At 38.2% G+C, this 24,857-nt stretch overlaps 1 protein-coding gene across 1 annotated transcript in view; it reads right to left on the reverse strand.

Annotated features, from left to right (window-relative positions):
• LOC136866951 (uncharacterized) overlaps window positions 1-24,857 on the reverse strand; it is a 182,527-nt gene that overhangs the window by 131,432 nt on the left and 26,238 nt on the right. The window contains exons 2-4 of the mRNA XM_067144046.2: window positions 20,784-21,062; window positions 19,274-19,445; window positions 1,208-1,470 (exon numbers count right to left, since the gene is read on the reverse strand). Coding sequence (XP_067000147.2) covers window positions 1,208-1,470; window positions 19,274-19,445; window positions 20,784-21,062 — 714 coding nt within the window. The remainder of the gene's footprint in view (window positions 1-1,207; window positions 1,471-19,273; window positions 19,446-20,783; window positions 21,063-24,857) is intronic.

Raw genomic sequence — 24,857 nt, forward strand, 5'->3', positions numbered from 1 at the left:
GAACTTTTTAATTGATCAAACTGAAGAAACCTTTTTGTAAAATGGACTAAAGTGGTCCAATGAAGGCCATAAAATTTTTTTTTTAAAGTTGTAACTCTCACTATAGAGGTAGATACTAGAGCACTATCGAGACCCATTACAAACAGAATGTTGAACATTATGCTATGTCAAACTTGTCACACCAAGCGAATTGGCCATGTGGTTAGGTGCACACAGATGTGAGCTTGTATTCGCGAGACAGTGGGTTCGAACCCCACTGCCGGCAGCCCTGAAAATGGTTTTTCGTGGTTTCCCATTTTCACACCAGTCAAATGCTGGGGCTGTAGCTTAGTTAAGGCCACGTCCACTTCCTTCCCACTCTTAGCCCTTTCTTATCCCATTGCTGCAATAAGACCTATCTGTGTCAGTGCAACGTAAAGCAGATTGTGAAAATCTTTTCATACAATGCATCTGATCCATTGTCTTTAAAAACCAAGAACAGAGGAAGATCATTTACACAGAGGGTAATTTCTAGGCATCCCTCAACAACAAACCATCATTATATAATTTTTAACAATAATAAGAGTTATTCATTAACAAAAAACTAAATTAAAAGAGGTATTAATTAACAGCGCTGGCCTTGTGGTGTAGGGGTAGCGTGCCTGCCTCTTACCCGGAGGCCCCGGATTCGATTCCCAGCCAGGTCAGGAATTTTTACCTGGATCTGAGGGCTGGTTCGAGGTCCACTCAGTTTACATGATTAGAATTGGTCTAGAAAGCCAAGAATAATGACCAAGAGGATTTGTCGTGCTGACCACATGACATCTCGTAATCTGCAGGCCTTCAGGCTGAGCAGCAGTCGCTTGATAGGCCAAGGCCCTTCAAGGGCTGAAGTGAAATGGGGTTGGAGGGGGGAGGGGTTATTAATTAACAGCAAGAATAAAAATATCCACTCAGGACAAAGAAGTGACGAAGAATCCTCCTAAACAGTAATCACCATATTTAAAACATATTTTTAAATAAATATAACACCGAAACTATGAAGTGACCATGTGATATCAGCAGAACTCAGTGGCAACTCCGTCATCTAACAGCCTATAGGAATCAACCAAGTGGCCATTTTATTCACTCCTGCCAAATCTGTCATGTTCTTTCTTAAGAATATCAAACTTTAACAGCATTAATGTTGATCATTCCCTTATTACTACTAGAAGTATAATAAACTTACATTAGGTGGGTACTTCGTCTTAATGTAAGGCACTTTAATTCTCTTCTCACTATCCAAATTCAGGCCCACAAGCATGACACAATGGAAAAGGTGTGGAAATGAATCAGGACTTGTAAGACGTTGACAAGAGTTAAAAATTCTGCTTGATACTCTTCGAACATAAACTTTCCTCTCCTCAGTCAACTTAGACAAATCTTGATGTTGCTGTTCCAAAGATGCAATAGACGCAGAATCTTCTGAACTTGTCGCCATCTTGGCTCCACCTAGTAAAGAATATAGTACCAAAAAATATATTGCAAAGAACAAAATCACAATAAAGAGGAAACATATTATACACTGCCAAAAAGAAGAAAAAAAGGGTGGGAACAACAATGATGCAATGCAATAATGAAGTTAGAGAGAGTTTTTTACTGTGCCATAAAGACACACAGCCTATAAGTGTACACTTTTACAAACTCAAATGTTTTTCTTCCACGATGTATAATAAACGCAGTATAACAAAAACAGTAATAATGAAAATTTACAACTTTGTTCAAACTTGGGAGGGCAGAGGTAGTCGGATTTTTGAAGGCCAGGAAAAAGTCTGTTCAACACTCCATATCATATGATGTTGACATGGAAAAGATCTCTGGCGAGACATTTGGCGTTTACCCAACAAAATTAATTAAAACTCAGCCATAGACACCAAAGAGTGATTCGGTTTACTATGCCATCTAGTAAGCTTAGAGTAAAACAAAACATCGAAATTAACGAGCAAGTAGCCAGATGGCATCAAATTAAAATGTTTGAACACTGTAACTGAGGCCATATTATTATTATTATTATTATTATTATTATTATTAGAACCAGTAATGAGCACAATCAGGAAGAAACACATTTCACTTTTTGGACATCTAATCAGGACACGAGAGAACAGGATCATCAGGAGAATAACAGAAAAATTATGGAATAATAAGTACAACATTAAGTGGATTACAGAAATCAAGGAAGATATAGATGAACTACGAATTACAATGGAAGACCTAAGAAACAAAACTGACAAAATCAGGAAACTCACAAACAAACCAGACCAGAATCAACAAACAGACAATAGGAAAGGTGATTTACGATGAAGAAAGAAAGATAAGATCCGAGAGAATGAAGAAGTACTGGACTGACAGGAAACTGAAAAATTCTTTGTATAAAGTTGGCTACAGTGGTCCAATGAAGGCCATAAAATGTAAATAATCATTTTTACCATGTATGGCCCCTCTGGCATTGTTCAGGATTCTGACACATTGAAGCATGCTTAAAATCAGTACATTGACGTCATCTTGAGGAAGAAGGTTCCATTCCATCTGGGCAACTCTAATGAGGTCTGGGAGTGTCTGAGGAGGTTGGAGACAAAACAACCGTTTTCAACCTGTCCCATGCATGCTCACTGCAGTTCATGTCTAGTGAATTAGCTGGCCAATTCATATGACTGATACCCACCTCTCTTGTAAAGTTCCTCAATGAGGGTGGTCATTATTGTTGACAAAAATAGATTCAGCACCACATTCATCTGTAACGAGTTGTACAAATGGTCAAAGAATTTCAATCGGTACACTGCTGGGCAGTTAACATCCCTTAAATTGATATCACAGATATGCAACAGCCATGCATAATCCCAGCCCAAAACATTACACTACCACTTCCATATACTGTTGGGAGATCAGAAGAATGCAAGAATGAGGAATGTGACTGCAAGCAAGAACTACCTGTTCTACTTCTTGTTCTATCCATACAGACCAATTCTTACTTGTTACACAGAAACAATGACTCTGGTACTTTACTATCCCATCATAATCATGATCATGATCATCATCATCATAAGACCTATCTGAGTCGGTGCAACGTAAAGCAACTTGTAAACAATACTGACTTCACACTTGGTAGTGTTCTGTGTTGCCTGATCACATATGTAAACACTCAAATGAATTATGGACAAATCTCTCTAATTTCCGTCTCTAGGTGACTCATGTATATTGCTGTGTTATAATTAGTAAGCATACAACAAAACTGTCATTACTGCACTGCCCAACAACCCATCTTTCTCACAGAACTTGCTTTCCAGTTTGATGACATGTTTATCGAATTCTTCCCAAACGATGGGTGTCACTGATGCGATAGCATTCGCCACCACTTCCTGCAGCTTCATGAACGAGGTGTTACCCGTAATGTTTTGCTTCTGTACAGTTCTTTAGATTTTGGCCCAGGCCAGTTCAACTGCACTGAGTTCACACATGTAAGAATGCAGGCGTAGAACCACGTCCATGCAATCATAGTTACCCATCAAACCGCCATTCTTTTCTGGATTTTTTAACTCCTTGATCAATTCAGAAATCTGAAGTTTCTTCATTCCTTAATAAGAGATCACATTGTTTTCTTTTAGCCATTTCACACCACTTTTAGCGACATATTGAGAGGGTACTTTGTTTTCTTCCGTACTGTGGTAAGGCACATCGTCAATTATTGTAACACTTCTAGAGGGGAGATTAGGAAGGTGTATATCACTCATCCACTTATAAAAATTTACCCCATTCATTAGGCCATGGTAAGCTCCTGCTGTTTTCCTGCTCTAAACTTCAGCTCAGCGCCATCTATAAATCTACTCTTAGAACCAGCATACACAAGCATCAGTCTATTTGAAGAGCAGCTGCTGAACAGTTAGATATTAACGTTAAAAGTTCCACCTTTACAATACTTACAATAATTTTTCCAGTGTGAAAATAGGAAACCATGGAAACCATCTTCAGGGCTGCTGACAGTGGGAGTTTCAACCCATTTGCCTAGTGTATGGAAACAAAGTGTTGTGTAATCCTAGACTCCCAGTATAAAGTAATAGGGAGACCGTGGATTTTGTATAGCATCCTCTAGTGTCAAGAATTATGACGAAAACTGGTAAGTAATTATTAGGTTTATTATATTTATGTTAGGAGTAGTGTTATCTTTGATTAATTATTGGTAAAATATATTATACGGAATAGATTGGTAAAGAAAGTTACACTAGGAGAAGTAGAAATTATCGTTCTCATGATTTAATTGAAGAAAGCTTTGGAAATCATAAGCAGTGCTTATGCGAACTACGTGACCTTGCCGCGGTGGGGAGGCTTGTGCGTCCGAATGAAGTAGATAGCCAAGCCGTAGGTGCAACCATATCGGATGGGTATCTGTTGAGAGACCAGACTAACGAAGGGTTCATCGAAAGGGGGAGTAGCAGACTTTTGGAAGTTGCAAAGGGGGCAGACTAGATGAATTACTGATATGGCCTTGTAATAATACTCAACATGGCTTAGCTGTGTTGATACCGCTACATGGCTGAAAGCAACGGAAAACTACTGGCATAACTAACTCCCGAGGACATGCAGCTCTCTCTGTATGAATGATATACTGATGATGGCTTCCTTCTGGGTAATATATTCCAGAGGTAAAATAGTCCCCCATTCCAATCTCCGGCTGGGGACTACACGAGAGGGCGATTATTCTGCGAGTCGGAGCGTGGAATGTTAGAAGTTTGAATCGTTGTAATAGGTTAGAGAATCTGAAAGGGGAGATGGAAAGACAAAAGTTAGATGTAGTTGGTACACATGAAATACGTTGGCAGGAAGAGCAGGATTTTTGGTGAGGTGACTACAGAATTATCAACACAAAATCAAACAGGGGAAATGCAGGAGTTGGTTTAATAACGAATAAGAAAATAGGGCAGCAGGTAAGCTACTATGATCAGCATAGTGAAAGGATTATTGTTGTCAAGATAGACACTAAACCAATGGCTACCACATTATTGCAGTCTATATGCCTACTAGTTCACCAGATGATGAGGAAATCGAAAGAATATATGTAGAGATAGAAGATTTAATACAATATGTAAAAGAGTGACGAGAATCTAATTGTGATGGGAGACTGGAATGCAGTGGTAGGCCAAGGAAGAGAAGGTAATATAGTAGGAGAATTTGGAGTGGGACAAAGGAACGAAAGAGGAAGTTGGCTGGTTGAATTCTTCACTGATCATAATTTAGTCCTTGCTAATACTTGGTTAAAACACCACAGGCGACAGCTGTATATGTGGGCGAGACCTGGAGACACTAGAAGGTATCAAATAAACTTCATTATGATAAGGCAGACATTCAGAAACCGGGTGTTGGATTGCAAAACTTTCCCAAGAGCAGACGTGGACTCTGACCACAACTTGTTGGTCATGAAATGCCATCTGAAGTTGAAGAAACTGAAGAAAGGAAGGAATGTAAGGAGATGGGATCCAGACAAGTTGAAAGGAAAGAGTGTGAGGGATTGTTTCAAGGAACATGTTGCACAAGGACTAAATCAAAAGACTGAAGGAAATGCAATAGAGGAAGAGTGGATAGTCGTGAAAAATGCAGTAGGGCCGCTGAAGAAATGTTAGGAAGGAAGAAAAGATCAACTAAGAATCAGTGGATACCTCAGGAGATATTAGACCTGATTGATGAACAACAAAAAATGCTAGAAATGAAGAGGGCAGAAAAGAATACAGGCGATTAAAGAATGAAGTGGATAGATAGCTAAGGAAGAATGGCTGAAAGAGAAGTGTGGGTTTTTTTTTCTTTTTTTTTTTTGTTTTTGTTTTTGTGATTTGCTTTATGTCGCACCGACGCAGATATGTCTTATGGCGATGATGGGATAGGAAAGGCCTAAGAATTGGAAGGAAGCAGCCATGGCCTTAATTAAGGTACAGCCCCGGCATTTGCCTGGTGTGAAAATGGGAAACCACGGAAAACCGTCTTCAGGGCTGCCGACAGTGGGCCTCGAACCCACTATCTCCCGATTACTGGATACTGGCCGCACTTAAGCCACTACAGCTATCGAGCTCGGTGAAAGAGAAGTGCAAGGATGTTGAAGGTCGTATGGTCCTAGGAAAGGTAGATGCTGCATACAGGAGAATCAAGGAAACCTTTGGATAAAGGAAATCTAGGTGTATGAATATTAAGAGCTCAGAGGGAAAGCCACTTCTAGGGTAAGAAGAAAAAGCAGAACGGAGGCAGGAACATATCCAACAGTTGTATCAAGGTAAAGACATAGATGATTTGGTTCTGGAACAAGAAGAGGCTGTTGATAGTGATGAAATGGGAGACCCAATTTTGAGGTCAGAGTTTGACAGAGCTGTGAGAGACCTAAATAGAAACAAAGCACCTGGAATTGATGACATTCCCTCTGAATTACTGACTGTCTTAGGAGAAACTGTGATAGTACATATATCACACCCCGAATTATATGTAGAAGTTAGAGATATTATTGTCAGTATTCGATTTATTATTATTATTATTATTATTATTATTATTATTATTATTATTATTATTATTAGTATTTCATTTGTGTATTTTGCCATTTATATTGGTAAGTTGGAAGATATCCACATATGTAGGTATGAGTAATTTGTTTTGCACGAGTGGGAAAACATTGCTTTAATAACTCTGGTAATTTGGTTGAGTCATATGGCTACCCCAGTGTTTGTTGTGATGTACTTGTGTCGGGAAATTCATGAGTCATGTATATATCCCAGCCTGATGAGATGAGCTTTTTGTTGTATTAGGAAAGTTTGGTGACTCATGTAATATACCCCAGAGTTTGTTATTGTCTTGGGAGGAAGAAGTAGTTCAGGGCTAGGTCTTGACAAGAGGTTCACTCATGATTGGCTGGCAAGCACCAATCCAGACGTATCATCTGAGAGGAGGGGGATGTTGATGCCTATAAAGGTTGATCATACGGCGGCAACCGGGGACATTGTAAAGGTAATTGTAAAGGAACAAGAAGGAAGATAACTACAACCAGTGACACTGTATAAGAGAACTACAACTGACGCACTGTACGGGAAGGAAGTAGTGCTGATACACGGTACTGGAGTGACACGGCAACAATGGACTGGACTTCAAACGTTCGTGGAGCGTAGTCTTGTTATGTTCGTGGAAAGTGGCTGATTGTGGAGAGTGCTTGCGCATTAAGTATTGTAGCACTTGTGGCGGCCTAGCATTATATGTTGGTGAAAGCTATCTCAGACTTTCCATAATTTATGTTGAGGATCGACAGACGTGTGTATATATCTTTGCAACAAGTGTTAAAATATGTGAACACAGTAGTACAAGGTACAGTATCTGTGTGATGTGATAACTGCCGATTATGAGAATCGGTAAGTCGAATTGATATAGAGACAGTGAAGGGTATTTATCTTCATACACGTACATTGTTCATTGGACTATCTACAAATGGTAGCTTAGTTCTTGCTTTCGTTTTCCCACTGTTTTTATTATTGTTGTTGTTGTTGTTGTTGTAAATATGGAGTCTTCCAGCAATATTTTATGTGTGTATTATATGTATAATGTTGTATGCTGATGAGGTGCTCATGCACGGAATTTGTTAAGAACATAATTAGCTATTTTAGAATCAGTGGAGTTATTGATGAACCTAGGTGCAGTTCCTACCTAATTAGTCGTTTTCAGGAGGTTAGGTAAGGCCTGCAGCAGATGTACCAGTACGCAGCATTATGTACACGGCCTGGGATATAAAGTTTATCATGCTCTTATCTAAATTCGAGGGATCCATTCTGGTGAACTCAGGCGCCCATACTACGGACATTTCGGTTAATTATGCTTATTAATTTTATTAAGTTTTTGAGTAATTTTATTTATATATTTTTATTTATGATTTTATTTATTAGTATTCATCAAAGAGTTACAAAACCAACATGGCAAGGTTATTCCATCTAGTGTGTATGATGTATGAGACTGGAGAAGTGGCACCCGATTTTCAGCACAATGTTGTTATACCTATTCAAAGAAAGCCAGTGCCAACAAGTGTGAAAACTACCGCACCATTAGTTTAGAGTCTCATGCCTGCAAAATTTTAACACATATTGTTTCCAGAAGAATGGAAAAACAAGTTAAAGCTGAGTTGGGAGAAGATCAATTTGGCTTCAGAAAAAATGTAGGAACATGTGAAGCAATCCTGACTTTACGTCTGATCTCAGAGGATTGAATTAAGGACAATCCCACAAAGATGGCGTTCGTACACCTAGAAAAGGCATTTGATAATGGTGATTGGACCAAGCTATTGAAGATCCTGAAGGTCACTGGGATCAGATACCGAGAACGAAGAATTATCTACAACCTGTATAAAAATCAGTCTGCAGTGATAAGAATTGAGGGCTTTGAAAAAGAAGCAGCAACCCAGGAAGGAGTGAGGCAAGGCTGCAGTCTGACCACCCCCCCCCCCCCTCTCCTTTTTCATATTTACATAGAACAGGCAGTAAAGGAAATCAAAGAGGAATTTGGAAAGAGAATCACAATCCAGGGAGAGGAAATCAAAACTTTGAGATTTGCTGATGATATTATTATTTTATCTGAGACTGCAGAATATCTCGAGAAGTTAGTGAATGGTATGGAAAAAGTTTTATGTAAGGAGTAGACGATGAAAATAATTAAGTCCAAAACAAAAGTAACAGAGTGCAGTCGAACGAAGGCAGGTAATATTAGATTAGGAAATGAAGTCTCAAAGGACGTAGATGAATATTGTTACTTAGGTAGCAAAATAACTAACGATGCCAGAAGTAAGGGGGACATAAAATGTAGACTAGCACAAGCAGGAAGAGCTTTCTTAACCCTTTGGGGTCCAACGCATATGTAGTTGCATATGAAAAAGAAAAAGATTTCATGTTTTTTATATTTTGAACGGCTGATGATGACCTGGACTAGGGTCGAAACCGGTCCCATTTCTAATTACTATTAAATAAGAATGTAATCACTACATTTCTCTCTCTTATGTATTGAATAGGTTGAACCTCTTTTTCAATTGTTCAATTTGTAGTGGCGATATTGACAATGATTTGTTGATGGATTCTGATGGTGACATTAGTATTTCCGAATCTGAGAATGATATTTCGAGTAAGGAGGAGGAAATTGAGGTGGAAGATAGTGGAAAAAGTGGTGACGTAGGGATAATGAATGGAAAGTTTATGAAGATGGTGACCGTGCTTTTTCCAAGTATTCTCACAACAGTGTTATGGGATACAGGCCTCCTACTACAGGAAAGAAGCCGGTAACTCCTTTTGATTTATTTTTGTTGCTGTTCCCAATTTCACTGTTCTCCGAAATATGTAAGGAAGCTAACAGGTATGAAAGAGAATGTATTACCAAATGTATGCCGTTGCAGCAACATTCCATATGGTGGGACTGGGTCGATGTTACTGTTGCTGAAATGATGGCATTTCACAGTGTTCTTATGAATATGGCACATACAAAAAGGAAAACTCTAAAAGAACATTTTCAGACTTGTGGCTCCATTCATCAACCATCCGTAAGGACATTTTTTCTCGGAAACAATTTCTTCAGATATTCTGGGGCTTTCATGTTTCACCCCCTCCACAATCAAGTGCATCAACAATGGTTACATGAACGAGTAAAGTTAAAAGTGTCTTAGAATGTGTATGCAAGTCATTCTTGGAATTTTATAGGCCAAGTCAGTACCTGTCAGTTGACAAATCAACTGTAAGCTTCAAGGTGCATGTCCTTTTCAAAATGTATAATCCACAAAAACCAACAAAGTGGGGGATTAGGATATATGTTATTGCTGATGTATTGAACAGGTACATTTTGTCCACGATTCCTTACTTTGGCTTGTTTACTACGCTAAATTTACTTTTCCCTGGTTTGACATTTGGCAATAGAATAGATTTACAGCTGGAGACAGATGTACTTCAAGTTAGTCTAGCTGTAGGTTATCATTTGTTTACTGACCGATTTTATACTAGTACGGAACTGGCAAGAGAACTGTTGAAAAGGAAAATTCACCTAACTGGGACTGTGCTATTGAATCGGAGGGGATTACCACCTCAGCTGAAAGATAGGAGACTAAATCTGAAGATGCATGAAATCCGTGCTCTGTGGAAGGAAGAAAAGTTAATGGTATTTTCGTGGAAAGACAAGCGCACTGTGTCAGTTCTTAGTACATGGCACAACCCAGCAATGGTGGAGGTAGTCAGACACAACCGGAGAGGGCAAGGAGAAGAAAGAATTTTGAAGCTTGTTGCCATTGTAGATTACACAGCCAAAATGGGAGGGGTCAATCGTGCTGATCACTACTGCTCAGCTTACGGTTTCGTAGTGAAAAGCCTGAAGTGGTGGAGGAAATCATACTTCTGGGTGTTGGAGGTAGCTTTGGTGAACAGTTTTCACCTATATAATTTGCAACATAAGGCAGAAAATAAGCCCGAGGTGAATCACAAGACTTTCAGGGACAGAGTTATTATGGGGCTCGTTGGGGATGCGAGGAACAAAAATGCCCGTAGGCGCGGCCGATGGAGCAGTTGAGACGAAAAATTTCAACTGAATGGGAAGCTACACGTCACAGATGCTTGTGAGGACAAAAAACCAAGGACTGTGCCATGTGTTCCGACAAGAAAGCGAAAGGAGGCATTTTTTTGTGAGACCTGTCCAGGGAACCCAGGACTACACCCGAACAAATGTTTCCGGAAGTACCATACTTTGAAAAAATATTGCTGATAATGTGGTTAACTTGACTGATAATAAATAAATTTGCAGTTCATATTAATGTAAAAGTTCAGCTTTTTACTTATGTGAGTACTTCCTTCCCATACTTGCCTAAATGTCAAACTGGACCTGTGGAGGATGCAGGAGGAAAATCAATTGGACGCCAAAGGGTTAAGAAAATAAATTTGCTCACTTCAAACATTGATATAGTAATTAGAAAGATGTTTCTGAAGACTTACATCTGGAGCGTGGCATTGTATGGAAGTGAAACATGGACGATAACTAGCTCAGAAAGAAAGAGAATAGAAGCTTTTGAAATGTGGTTTTACAGAAGAATGCTGAAGGTGAGATGGATAGATTGAATCACAAATGAAGAGATACTGAATCAAATTGGTGAGAGGAGATTGATTTGGCTAAATTTGACAAGAAGAGGAGATAGAATGATAGGACACGTCTTAAGACACCCAGGACTTGTTCAGTTGGTTTTTGAAGTAAGTGTAGGCAGTAAGAATGGAAGGGGTAGACCAAGGTATGAATATAACAAACAGATTATAGCAGATGTAGGATGCAATAGTTACGTAGAAATGAAAAGGTTAGCATAGGATAGGGTGGCATGGAGAGCTGCATCAAACCAGTCTATGGGCTGATGACTCAAACAACAACAACAATAAACAGTGCTTACCTAACCTCCATCTCGTACCTAATAAAATGAACACCACTGTTAGCTTTAATGACAAGTAAGTGTAGCCATAAAGTACTACATGTATATTTTCTTTGTCACAATATTGTAATTCATTGTTTCAGGAAAAAGTTATGCCAAAAAATGGCAAATTCCGAGGGCAGGGCATCGAACTCGGAGAGGTTACATACATTCCCCCCACCCTCCCCAGGTTCTGATGTACAGAAAACAAAAAAAAAGGGTCTACCTCGATGCCCTCCACTTTCTGGAAACCTTCATTGCTGGAAGAAGGTACAACTCTGTAATATTTATTTTTAATAGTAGGCCTACTATTCTAGTTGTGAAAGAGCGATGGGGAAATGCAGTCTGTAGGCCATAAGTTCCACCCAACTCTTCATTAATGTATCAGATATAACTGAAACTAATATAAGCCAACCTAACAATCATCTTACTAAAATAATAAAATTATTTTAAAAGACTACTTCTTAAACACAAGGCTTGTGTGCAGACTAAAATTTAGCTCCAATTTAGAAGAACTGCATTTATATGTTGTTCATTTTTTTCAGTTCTATAACACACCTATGGAAATGGCACCTGGTGTAGGAGAGACTTCTCACCAAGCTGAAATGGAGGAGGCAGAAATAGAGTTTGTGCTGGAGGGGTCTAACTCCTGCAGTTCAGATATTATTGAAGTGACTTCAACTTCAGCTTGCAGTCCAGTGACTTCTGCTTCTACAAAAACCTCTGGCAGCAGTTCAAAACAAAAGGAAATGTGAAAGTGACAGTGATGTGTCACTTAGAAACTAAATTGAAAAGTGAAAAGAAAACATATCGTAATCAATGTTATTTTTAGAGTGTCTTCATAAATGACATAGACTGAGTGAACTAGGTCGAAGGGTTTTCAGAGTTAAAGTTCAGGAACTATTGTATACAACGTTACATCAAGAAAGAATCTAATAAATTTTATGTTATCGAGAAATGTTCTACTTTTTCAATTAAATCTGTTTTTCTTCTACAGTACTTATCTATTAACATTTATTGCAATCCTCAGTGATATATATTAGCACCTGAGGGAAAGTAACCTTACCTCCAGTTTTTATTAATTATTAGGTAATAGCATTATTACAACATCTTAATGTGTACATTTTATGTGGTAGATAGAACAATCAATCAATCAATCATGATCTGCATTTAGGGCAGTCGCCCACGTGGCAGATACCCTATCCGTTGTTTTCCTAGCCTTTTCTTAAATGACTTCAATGACAATGGAAATTTATTGAACATCTCCCTTGGTAAGTTATTCCAATCCCTAACTCCCCTTCCTGTAAATGAGTATTTGCCCCAATTTGTCCTCTTGAATTCCAACATTACCTTCATATTGTGATCTTTCTTACTTTTAAAGACGCCACTCAAACTTATTTGTCTACTAATGTCATTCAACGCCATTTCTCCGTTGACAGTTCAGAACATACCACTTATCTCACTTAATTTACAAAAGGAGTATCAGGGTAAAAAAAAAAAAAAAGGAGTATTTTGAAATACTGTATTAGGTCATTTCTGAGTGTATGTAGTAAGCAGTTGTACAGCACAGGTGGTCTGAAACCAGACCGGTGTATTGGTATTTCTGTCCAAGAGCTGACTTTCTTCTTACAGAATACTGTTGATCGCAACTGCAAGCTCATTGCACTAGGTTTGTACGGCACAGGTGGTCTGAAACCAGACCGGTGTATAGATAAGAGTAGTTTTGTCTAGGAGCTGACTGCCTTCTTACATAATACTGCTGATCGCATATACAAGCTCATTGCACTAGGTCTGTTGCATCTATATTCAATACAGCTTACTAAACCGCCATCCGGGGAGAATACACATCCTAAATACCCACTTGAAATTATCTACCCGTTCCAGTTTTGTATTCTCAACCTGACATTCAGTTCTCTCGTAGGTGTCTTCCCTACTGCCATCACTTTAGTCTTGAAAAGACTAATTTTCATGCCATACACATTGCATCTTTTATCAAGTTGCAAGATATTAGCCTACACAGTTTCAGTAGACCAATTCGTCTGCGTAGGACAGACTGCTTATTGTAGTTCTACTTAACTGAATCCCTCACTGCCACCTTATACCTTTACAACTTAGCCTTTATCTCCTCATTCCAAGTTCTCTCCTGCCACTGATCATATCTGTTTGCACCAGCAATCATTGTCACTACTTTCATGTCTGTTACTTATAACTTATTAATAATGCATAGACCTACTGAGGGCATCAAGGTAGAACCATTCTTTTATTTCTTGTGCTGTAGATCCATGTAAACAATGAAAAACAAAGGTGAAAAATTAATTTGCAACTATTTTGACAGGTGTTTCTACCAAAGTTTTGTAGATTTTAATCTAAAAATTAAAAAATGCATTTTGTGTGATGTGATAATAAGGAGATATGATGACAGAAAATGTATTTATTAAAAATATATTTATATGACAGTTACATGCTTGTAACAGAAGGATGAAAAGAGTAATTACCCTATAAGTTAATCTGAGATCTCACAAGAGCCATGCACCCTACTCTGTCAAACATTATTTTATATAATCAGTATATACAAACAATTTTGACAGGCAATGTAAGATACAGCAAAATGAAATCATTTACCACCTGAGCAACAGTTCTATATAACATTTTACTGTAGATGGCCACAGTGTTTAGTTGTTGGAAAGGCATACTCTCCACTTCTGAAATAGAAGGTACCGGGCGAGTTGGCCGTGCGCGTAGAGGTGCGCGGCTGTGAGCTTGCATCTGGGAGATAGTAGGTTCGAATCCCACTATCGGCAGCCCTGAAGATGGTTTTCCGTGGTTTCCCATTTTCACACCAGGCAAATACTGGGGCTGTACCTTAATTAAGGCCATGGCCGTTTCCTTCCAACTCCTAGGCCTTTCCCATCTCATCGTCGCCATAAGACCTCTCTGTGTCGATGCGACGTAAAGCCCCTAGCAAAAAAAAAATAGAAGGCAAGGTGCTTACTTTTAGCACCAATTATTGTTTTGCAGTGTTTGGTACTCATTTCTGGTGAAACTGAAGACAAAATTTTCATTTTCCTTCAACTGATTCATAAGGAAAGTATTTCAGGAATTTAGTCGTTAGTACTCAATGCCAGTTGGTTGCTCTTGATCGTTCGATGCTCTGTGTGACAGGGGGTTCACACTAAACTTAACGATACTGTCAACCTTTCCTCAAAACCTATACTTTTCTTGTAAATTTTTTGCCTGATGTCTATTAGTGACTTAATTTTTTTCATGAATTCATTATAAGTATTGATGGACATTCAGTAATAGTTCCTGAATTTTTGTTCGTTATTCCACGTTTAAGGAAAATTTGCCTTGCCCACTGCGATCGTCTGGTATTTTCTTTCTCCTAATATATTCATACATTTGAATATCTTCACCCGAATTATCACTTTCACAACACATTCTTTTCCACTCGTGAATATGAATACATCTGTAGCCTGTACGTACTGGGCGGGAGTATCAGCTGTTGCAAGTAACTAATTTCATATCTGTTCCGTATTGAAGATAACAATAAGTAAAATTCTTTCAAGAATAAAATTTACTGTGTCCACCTATTCAATACAATTATATTCTGTAGTGATTAAATCCTACATGAATTATATATACTAATTAGGTACATGTTTCGCCCTAGTTTTGGGCATCTTCAGCCTAATAATAATCTTAAGGTCAAGTCCTTAAACCAATTAAGCATTAGAACTTAAAACTAAACACAATGGTCTTATGCTTAAAATTTTTTTTACAAAAAGTTGTCCTTTAGATTATATTTACATAGATTTAAAATGTGTACATTAATTAAAACCCAGAATTTGTGACAAGGAAGCAATTAAAATTATCATACAATGACTAGAAATTGACCAAAGCGTAAATTGGAACTTTTCCAACTGTATGGATGAATCATTAGGTTGATAGTTTATATAAATGTGTTCATTCAAAGGTTGTTATGATTACCTATGTCATAAGTACACAGCTACAAAACTGGAACCGTGGTATAATGTTGATCTTGTTGGGCTTGGATATCCTATTAGAAAGAAGCATGGTTGGATGTTATTATTTTAGAGGTTAAAAACGTGTATGTTGGAACATGTTGTCAATATCATTCATTAGTCAGGTGCTCATCTGATAAAATGTTTCTTGGAATTTTGTGCAATTCTTGTCGGATTAATGTTACCGTTGGTACATATTTCTACCCTTGGGAGGCACAGTATAACCCCGATTTTACACAAACTCGATTTAACATAAATCCGCATTTAGTGGAAGAAATTTCAAGTCCCGAAAATTATGCCATAAGAACAATGTAATTTTATATTTGATTTAACATAATGAACATTACAGCAAAACTTGCATTTAGCGTTGGGAAATTTTTAAATTCGTAAGTATTTATTTCTATTTGTTATGGTTATGGGTCATTGAGAACATATGAAAAAGACGTCATAAGCTTGCTAAGGATGATTCAAGGCATAAGAAGAATTTAGAGCGCGGACGCGTAGCACTAAAGTGAAATGTCGGACTCAGACACACAACCGACCACGGCCACTGGAGTACAGTAGAAGTAATGACAATATATTGTGCCCTTCGAAAATTCCTATGTTAATGTGTGCAATATCCTTCGGTTACTGATTCATCCGTTGTTACGGGCAAATTTGGGCGCGTTAGTTTTTCCGTTATCAATATTCATACTCTCGACCCCAGTGTTTATATAACGTGATCGATCATCTTCCGTATCGATTCCTCACTACACATACGAGCGAGCACAAACGTAGCCAACTGCGGCCAAAGGCTATCGATGCCACAGCGTTCAAACACTCACGATACTTTGCTTGCATGTACGCAGTACGCAGCTGAGCTCTGTTTGAGTGTGTACATCTGTAGCAGAATTAGAGTACAGCATAAGTTTACGTAAGTTGGCATCAGTTTGTGTGTTGTGTATCAAGTGGATTATCCAGCTTCAAGTCAGTTTGCTCTAGTTCGTTGTTTTAGTGAAGTTGACTATGGCAGTGAAAAGAAAAACTCTTATCTGTCGCAGATAAAGTGGACTTGATTCGGGAAGTGGAGAGAAACGCAAATGTGCCCGTTAGTGAAATTGCTCGACATCTGGAACTTGCACGGTCTTCACTGTCAGGGATATTAAAGAATAAGAAGATTCTGGATCAAGAAACACAGTGTGGTTCTAAAGCAAAACAGCAAAAAAAAATGTTAAAACGTCCCCAAACGAAGAATTGGAATCTAAGCTGATGGAGTGGTTCAATGGAGCACGTGCTGAAAACATACCAGTCGATAGGGCAATGATAAAAATAAAAGCATCTATGATACCAGCGAAACTTGGAAAACAATTCAAAGCTTCAAATGGATGGCTGGATAGATTCAAATAGCAACATGGGATTACTTGTGGTGTGGTATGTAGAGAGAGTGCCACTGTTAGCAACGAAAGTGTGAAACATTGGAAAGAAGAGGTGCTGCCATCCCTGTTGCAAGGCTTCGAACTTCGGGGATGTGTACAACGTGGATGAAGCTGGCCTGTTTTATCAACTCATGCCCTCTAAAACTTTAAGTGTTAAAGGAGAGCCATGCCATGGGGAAATGGAAATGGGTATGGCTTTTAGTGCCGGGAGTGTCCGAGAACATGTTCGTCGACTTTTAATACAAGAAGCTACAACCACGTCTACCAGCTAATTATAAAAATAGCTACGTTTCTGACGAGTACTTGTCCTCGCTCCTAAGTGCTTCAACAAATTTGTTGTATTATCTTTTCATATAAAATTAACAACTTCAACTTTGGGTTTAAATTTAACTACCACGAAGAGTGACCTTTATCCTAAATATTAAGCTATTACAAGCTCCTTATGCCATCTCCAGAATAAGGCACCATATTTTACCAAATTTTATTTCAACACAGCAATTTACATATTCTTTTTGAACTTTTAACTAACTACTTGTTACCATTTTTAAAAAACAGGACATTCATAAAGATCTACAATAAGGATGGATTATAAGACTTCGCCATAAGAGTACTTATAACTACTATATTCTACTTGCTAGTCATTTTATACACATTTGTACCTAAAACAGTATCCTCTTATTTATGTATAAGAACAATCAGGATCCTGATCTATCTTTCTTTCAGGTATGAGATTTTTAGGCTGATGATGCCCTGATCATGGGTGAAACATGTCCCTATATCTAATATGTTAGGAACTATTTCTTAAATTTAAATACAAAAAACTCTTTATATATTGAACAGGTGGAATTTATAATCTAGTATTATTATTTGACTTTAGGTGCAGGTCTTTTGGTATGACTCCCGTAGGTAACCTGCACATTGTAATGAGGATGAAATGATGAAGACGACACATACACCCAGCCCCCATGCCAGCGAAATTAACCAATGATGGTTAAAATTCCCAACCCTGCCAGGAATCGAACCCAGGACCCCTGTGACCAAAGGCCAGCACGCTAACAATTTAGCTATGGAGCCGGACATGCCATGGGGGAAGAATGAGTAAGCAGAGAATCACTGTTCTCTTATGCAGCAATGCAAACAGCAGCAACAAACTAAATGCCATAGTTATTGTAAAGTTCCAGAAACCACGCTGCTTTAAAAACAGTGCTACGCTGCCATGGAAGTATTTTAGCAATAACAGCGCTTGGATGACTGCGAACTTATTCAAAAGTTCTTGCAAGCTTTTGATGCACGAACAGGTGTTAAGAACAGGAAGGTGCTTCTCTTTATGTCCTGCTCATCCAACAGACTTTGCACTTTTGCGGAATATGAAAGTACATTTCTTTCAAGCAAATTGTACTAGCAGACTCCAGCCCATGGATCTAGGAATTATTCATAGCCTGAAAAGCAAGTACTAGAAAGCTCTTGTCCTTAAGGCACTTGCTTTTGTTGACAGGACTGAAGTTCTTAAATTGAACATTCTCCAAGCATTGCACATGCTCACAGGAGCTTGGAAGATGGTTACTGAGGAAACCATCTCAAACTGCATTCGTAAGGCTGGATTTGATGAAATGGGTACCGACGACAAAGACTGTGAAGAAGAAGGAGTGGACATACATGACTGGGTGCAGGTATCTAATAATGTACCCACCACTTTCAATGAATTTGTGGGTTGTGATGATTATGTCATCACTACAGGCATCCGGAATGTTGAAGAAATTTACAAAGAGGAAGTAACGCAGAATGATGAAGATAACAATGATGATGCTGATGATAGGAATGAAGAAATTCATCATTATTCAGTGAATCTGTTGCCAGCATAGACATTGTTAGGAGGTTTGTTGCAGCGTTTAAAGTAGACAGCTCTGTTATAGATCGAGTAAACCAATTGGAAATGGACATTTTGAACATAAAATCCAACGGTGCTAAAAAGCAGACTACTATCTTTGATTATTTCAAAAAATAAGACACTGACAGTTGTGTAAATATGTACTGTATATAGGCAAAGTAACTCAATATATTATTGTCATTGTGTAAATATTTTGTGGATGTAGTGTGCTGGAAATCTACGATCTTTGACTACTGTATTAGTGCTACAGAAATAGTTGTAATTATTACAGTACAGTGTGTAGGGTAGGTATCTCCTTATTTTATTGTTGTCATTGTGTAAATAATGTGTGTTGATGCAATTTATGTCAATATGGGCAAAGATTTCTGGGAAAAGTTTGCTTTCTACTGAAACCTCGACTTAAGGTTAAAAATTCTGGTCCATAGAAAAACACTAAATAGGGGTTCTACTGTAGTAGGTTTCCTTACTATCCATGACAAAGCATTGTTATAAACTAGAATGCTTTTACCTCTAGAGGGTTCTTCACTACTCTGGCCTTCATCTTCACTGGAGAACACTGGTGGGTAGGTTTCTTCAGGACTGGAAGCAAGACTCTCAGAATCAGAGGTAGTCTCATCCACTGGTGTAATAGGCATGCCTTGCAGAGGGGAGCCAAACGCCTGGTTCATGAATAACTGGATCTGTAATATTAGAAGACAACAGGCCATCCCTCGTTAATAATATTCCTGAAGATATACTGTATCGAAGAAATAACATAATTCTCATCTCATGAGCAATGAATTTCATGCTGATCTGTACTGAAAAGCAATTACAAACAGGGAAACAATTGCTAAAAAGATATTGAATAGGTGAAACCTTTGTAGCATTTGCTTCCCTGTTTGTAATTCTCATCTTGCATAAATTAGAATTTAATGAAACCAAGCCATTAAAGTAATCTCATCACTTGGCTTCCTTATTCCTTACCAAGACAGATGCCAAAATTACCGGTAATTAAAATGAGGAAGTCTTAGATGTTTTCAGCCGCAAGTATTCAAAACTGAAAATGAACAATAATGATGTAAACCAAAAAAAAAAAAAAAAAGGATTTCTCAGCCAGTTCCTATTTTTTAAAAGACAAAGCTGATGTGCATGAAATAAATTTTATAATAAATACATCCCAAAGAGATGTTAAGTCAAGAACAAACATTACCAAGTAGTAACCAGCAGGAACTGAAACCAAATTTTCCGATGTTCTCCTGATTGAGCTATGGTGGACTCAAACATCCTTCTTTTGTTGGCAGGGATGTAAGCTATAGGTCTACACTACAGTCAGCACAATTGTACAGTGTGCACTTGCTGCCTGCTGTAGGACACTAGAATTGAATATCCAAATTCCAAGTGATTTCCAAGCCATTTTAACAATTTTTTTTTTCTATCTGCTGGCTTCTATCACTTGAACAGCAAATATTAATTCAATAATAAGTCAACAAAATTGTTGGGTAAAAATAGAGAGAAGGACATCTGTAGAACACATCAGCAGTGCTACTTCCTTGACAGCTTCAACAAATTGGAACCTGGTGATCAGATTACTTTAAACAGGTACCTTCCACCTTCTCTTAATATTAAAATGAATATAAAATTGATTTATTAACCTCTCTTAACTGAAAATCACCAAGAACTAAACTTAAATTTTGTAGTTATTTTGTTGTTTCAGGGTAGAACATGATGATGATCAGTCATGGCAAGTATGAACTGTGTATTACTCTGGTGTCTACACTCAATATTCACGGCTGAATTTTTAAATATTTGGAAGCCAATGCTATCTCAGCATTTACTTGCAGCAAAATTTGAATGGTGAATGGTGGTAGTCAAACCAATTGTCACCAGCTCTACACCAGCTGCTATAGAAGGTTCCTTCCTTCTTTGTCATACTTATTGCTTTAGGTGCATTTTCACTGGATTTTAATTTTGTCTTTCACTAAAACCACTATGAGTACAAATACTTTTATGATGCATAGAAAAGTTTATAGCAATCTCACCTTACTTCGATCTAACTTATTGATGGTGTCTGTTGATGCACTGTTCTGCAAACTCTTAACTAAAGTAGCAAAACGCTGAAGAGATGCTTTCCGCAATGACTGCTTCTCCTCAAATCCAGTCTCAATTTGTGATGAAAATAAATCAGTCTTATCACAGTTTTCCAATTTACGAGGTACCACTACGTCAACATTTAGTGCTTCATTTATGTTACCAGTTCTTAAATTGCATTTAGTAAGGGCATCCAAGCGATCCAGGGGACTAACTGTTATTGGTGTGCACTGAAAAGAGAAAATATAAGAAGTAAAATCTATAATAAACAAACACTATCGCAAATCAACAATAAAACGTTCAGAAGAATTAGGTGAACATGTACTGATTATCTTCTATTTTGTACAAAAAGGTAAATGGCAACTAAAAGTCCTAGAAAGTGCACAGCTCCAATTATTTATTGAACGATTCAAAACAGAGCATTAGTGTTTATACATGCAACTCAATATTTCTGTAACGGATTTGAAAGATGTTGTGACCCATAAAGTACTGTGCTCATATGATTCCATCACCATTAAATAATACATGTTTTATTGCAATGAAAAGTATACAACAGAGAACATGTCTCTAATTACAAAATATTTTACAAATTTAAAATATAAAGTATACTGTAATTTGTAAATATTTAATTATATGGAAATCTATACTATTATCTAGTGAGTGAAGTACATCAGTTGCTCTCAGCAACCTCTTTCCTACTCCTGGGCAAATTTAAAATTTAATTTCCTCATTTATTACAAATCCCATTTGATGCCCTAGCTCTCTTTTCTAGTGTGAAGTTACTGGAGGTCTGACACATACACAGTACAAAATATTTTATAGAAACTGAATAACCACTTTTGTTTTTTTTAATGGTGAATTAGAAGCTTGCCTGAAAACAAAGAATACACAATACAATGAATATTGATTAAAAGAGAAACAGTTTGTAAAGAACTCAGAAAATTAAAAAGAGTGTGAAATTTGTAGTGATTGTACAATATTTATCTGACCTTGGAAAACTGAACTGTGGGAAAAGAAGAATAATCGTGTTGTCTTTGTATGTTCATACGTTTATTTGTTGGACTCTAAAAAGAAAGTGACTGTGTGTATAAAATGGTTTTTACTTTTTTCTGTATGTAAAGATATCTAGGGTCATTTAATTACTCTGATACTTCTTCAATTTATTTGGTTATTGTAAAAAATGTTATTAGGTCTTATGAGCATCTGAAGGTAAGATAAAAACTTTTGGGACATGGTGTTGTGCACGTGCCAGGTCTGGTAGGATGTTTCGAGGGATTTCCGGTTGCATCAGAATGGAAATTTCTCGAAGCTATGCTCGGTTTTTGGTCAGCAGTTTCCTCTAGGCCCTTATTGGCCAAAATAAAATCATTCCCTATTGGTGAATACAAGAAACCCGGGTGCGCTAATTGGTTGTTTTGTGATCTCACCCTTTCCGGCTGCTGAGCTCTTGGACAGAGCCAAGCTCATTCGCGTCGTCTTGTAGTTTCGACCAGCGAAGGGAGAAGTTGTCTCCTCCATCTGATGGGTCTCTTGGCCCCCCTCCAAGGTAAGCACTATCTGTTTCTTCTTTCGGGTCGTAGTTTTCTATTTAATTTTCTTTAATCTCCAGAGCTTACCCGCTTTTCTCTCATTCGCCAAATTTAATTTCACATGAATTAGCCCTTGCAGCTAGTCATATCATTTTAGTTTAGAGGCAGTTCCCTTTTCCTTTTGATTTTGTAAATTGTGGTAATATGTAATATTTCTATTCCCTTTTTCTTTGGTTGTAAGCTGTATAAGCGACAATTCACATCACACAGCTCGAGCACTGGTTACAGAATTGGGAGAATGTGGTGTACGGTCTGCTACAGCAACTTCAACAACAACAATCAATGGGAATGGGCTGCTGTCCTCTCTCTGGTGTGACACCTAATTCACCTGTTTCCTTGAATTTCTTATTCATTTTCTTCAGCCCATTACTTGTCATGGTACCTCTTCTCTGCTGTTTCTGTCAGCGATATTCCCACAAAGCAGTGTTGCTATTGCTGCCATTCTGATAAATCAACTTCACTATACTCTGCACGGCCTTACTTCTAAATTGAAGTTTCGGGAAACAAATGAGCCATCGCCTTTCCTCTGTTGCCAGCGGGCTACGCCTGCGAGAACAAACAGTGCAGTACCACTGTTGTAAACAGCCCTTGTAAAATGTGAAACCATACTCAGAAAACTAATGAATAGGGATTAAAAACAAATTCACAAATACTACACTATCGATCAAATGCTTGCTGATGGTGTAATACGTCCCTCTGAATCTGCTTATTCTTCTCCCATATTTCTTGTCCCTAAACCACAGGGTGGCTTCAGGCTTGTTGTCGATATTAGGTGCAAAATAAGAGAGTTGTACTTCAATGTGTTCCTCTTCCTGACTTACACTCTTGTTTCTCTCGGTTTACTAATGTCAATAATTTTTACCACTTTTGATTTTAATCAGGCTTATTATTAGATACCTCTTGCTGAAGAATCCAAGCACCTCACTGCTTTTGCCACTGATTGGAACCTCTATGAATTTGAGCACGTCCCGTTCGTCCTATCCATGGGCGCTGCGGTCCTTACTCGGCTGCTAGATAATGTTTTATCAGATATTAAATTTAAATTTGTATATAATTGGATGATTTAGTTAATTTCAGTGAAACCTTTGAAGAGCACCTTGTTCATCTCAATGAAGTCCTTGAAAGACTCCATAAAGCAGGACTAACCCTTAAGACTAGCAAAGTTACTTTCACACAGCCCCAGATGACCTTAAGGCATATTGTGTCTGAGAAGGGTGCCTCTACTGATCCATCTCATACTGCGGCTATTCAAAATTTTCCCACCCATAAAGATGTCAAGGCTGTAGCTAGGTTCGTTGGCATGGTCAATTTTTTCCATAAATTCATCCCCAATTTTGCTGAAAGAGCAAACCCATTAAATGCCTTGAAGAGAAAAGATGCTAAATTATTATTATTATTGCTATTTGCTTTACGTCGCATCGACAAAGATAGGTCTTATGGCGACGATGGGATAGGAAAGGGCTAGGAATTGGAAGGAAGCAGCCGTGGCCTTAATTAAGGTACAGCCCCAGCATTTGCCTGGTGTGAAAATGGGAAACCCCGGAAAACCATCTTCAGAGCTGCCGACAGTGCGGCTCGAACCCACTATCTCTCGATTACTGGATAATGGCCGCACTTAAGCGACTGCAGCTATCGAGCTCGGTAGATGCTAAATTTGAGTGGGGTGATGCCCAACTTGAAGCTTTCTATGACCTGAAATCTGCCTTGTATAACGCTCCTGTGCTGGCTATGCCAGATTTTTCTAAACGTTTCAACCTTCAAACCGATGCCTCATCTACAGGTATATCTGGTGTTCTCCTTCAGGAATTTGAAGATGGACGTCGTCCAATTTCTTATGCTTTCCGTAGTCTAAATCCTGCTGAACACAACTATTCAATCTATGTATTAGAAGCCTTAGCTGTTGTCTTCTCCTTAGAAAAATTTAGAATGTACCTTGAACATCTACCTTTTCATCTTGAAATGGATAATCAGGCACTGAGTTGGGTGCTGGCCAAACCAAGAAGAACTGGTCGTCTTGCGCGTTGGGCAGTATGCATCTCAGCTTTCCAATTTGAAGCTCATCACATTCGTGGCACTGAAAATGTTGTTGCTGACAGTCTCAGTAGAATGTTCTATCCTGGCAGTTCTGATCCTCAATCAGAGCCTGCAGATCCCTCTCCTGAACAAATTTTAGCCTTTGTTAATGTAGTTCTCACTAATTCCCCTTTCCTTTTCAAAGATATTGGTAAAAAACAGGAAGATGATGCTGAATTGAAGGTTATTAATAACACGATTAGGTCTGGCGAACATGTCAAACCATATGTCCTTAAGAATGGTGTTCTGTGTTGTCCTGCTCGTGGCCGCAGAGACCCCAAAATTGTTGTTCCAGCTAATTTGGTTCTTGCTCGTTTACAAGTATTTCCATGAATCCCCTGTTGGCGGACATCTTGGTGTGTT

The sequence above is a fragment of the Anabrus simplex genome, chromosome 1, assembly GCF_040414725.1.
Source record: "Anabrus simplex isolate iqAnaSimp1 chromosome 1, ASM4041472v1, whole genome shotgun sequence".
Classification (NCBI taxonomy): domain Eukaryota; kingdom Metazoa; phylum Arthropoda; class Insecta; order Orthoptera; family Tettigoniidae; genus Anabrus; species Anabrus simplex.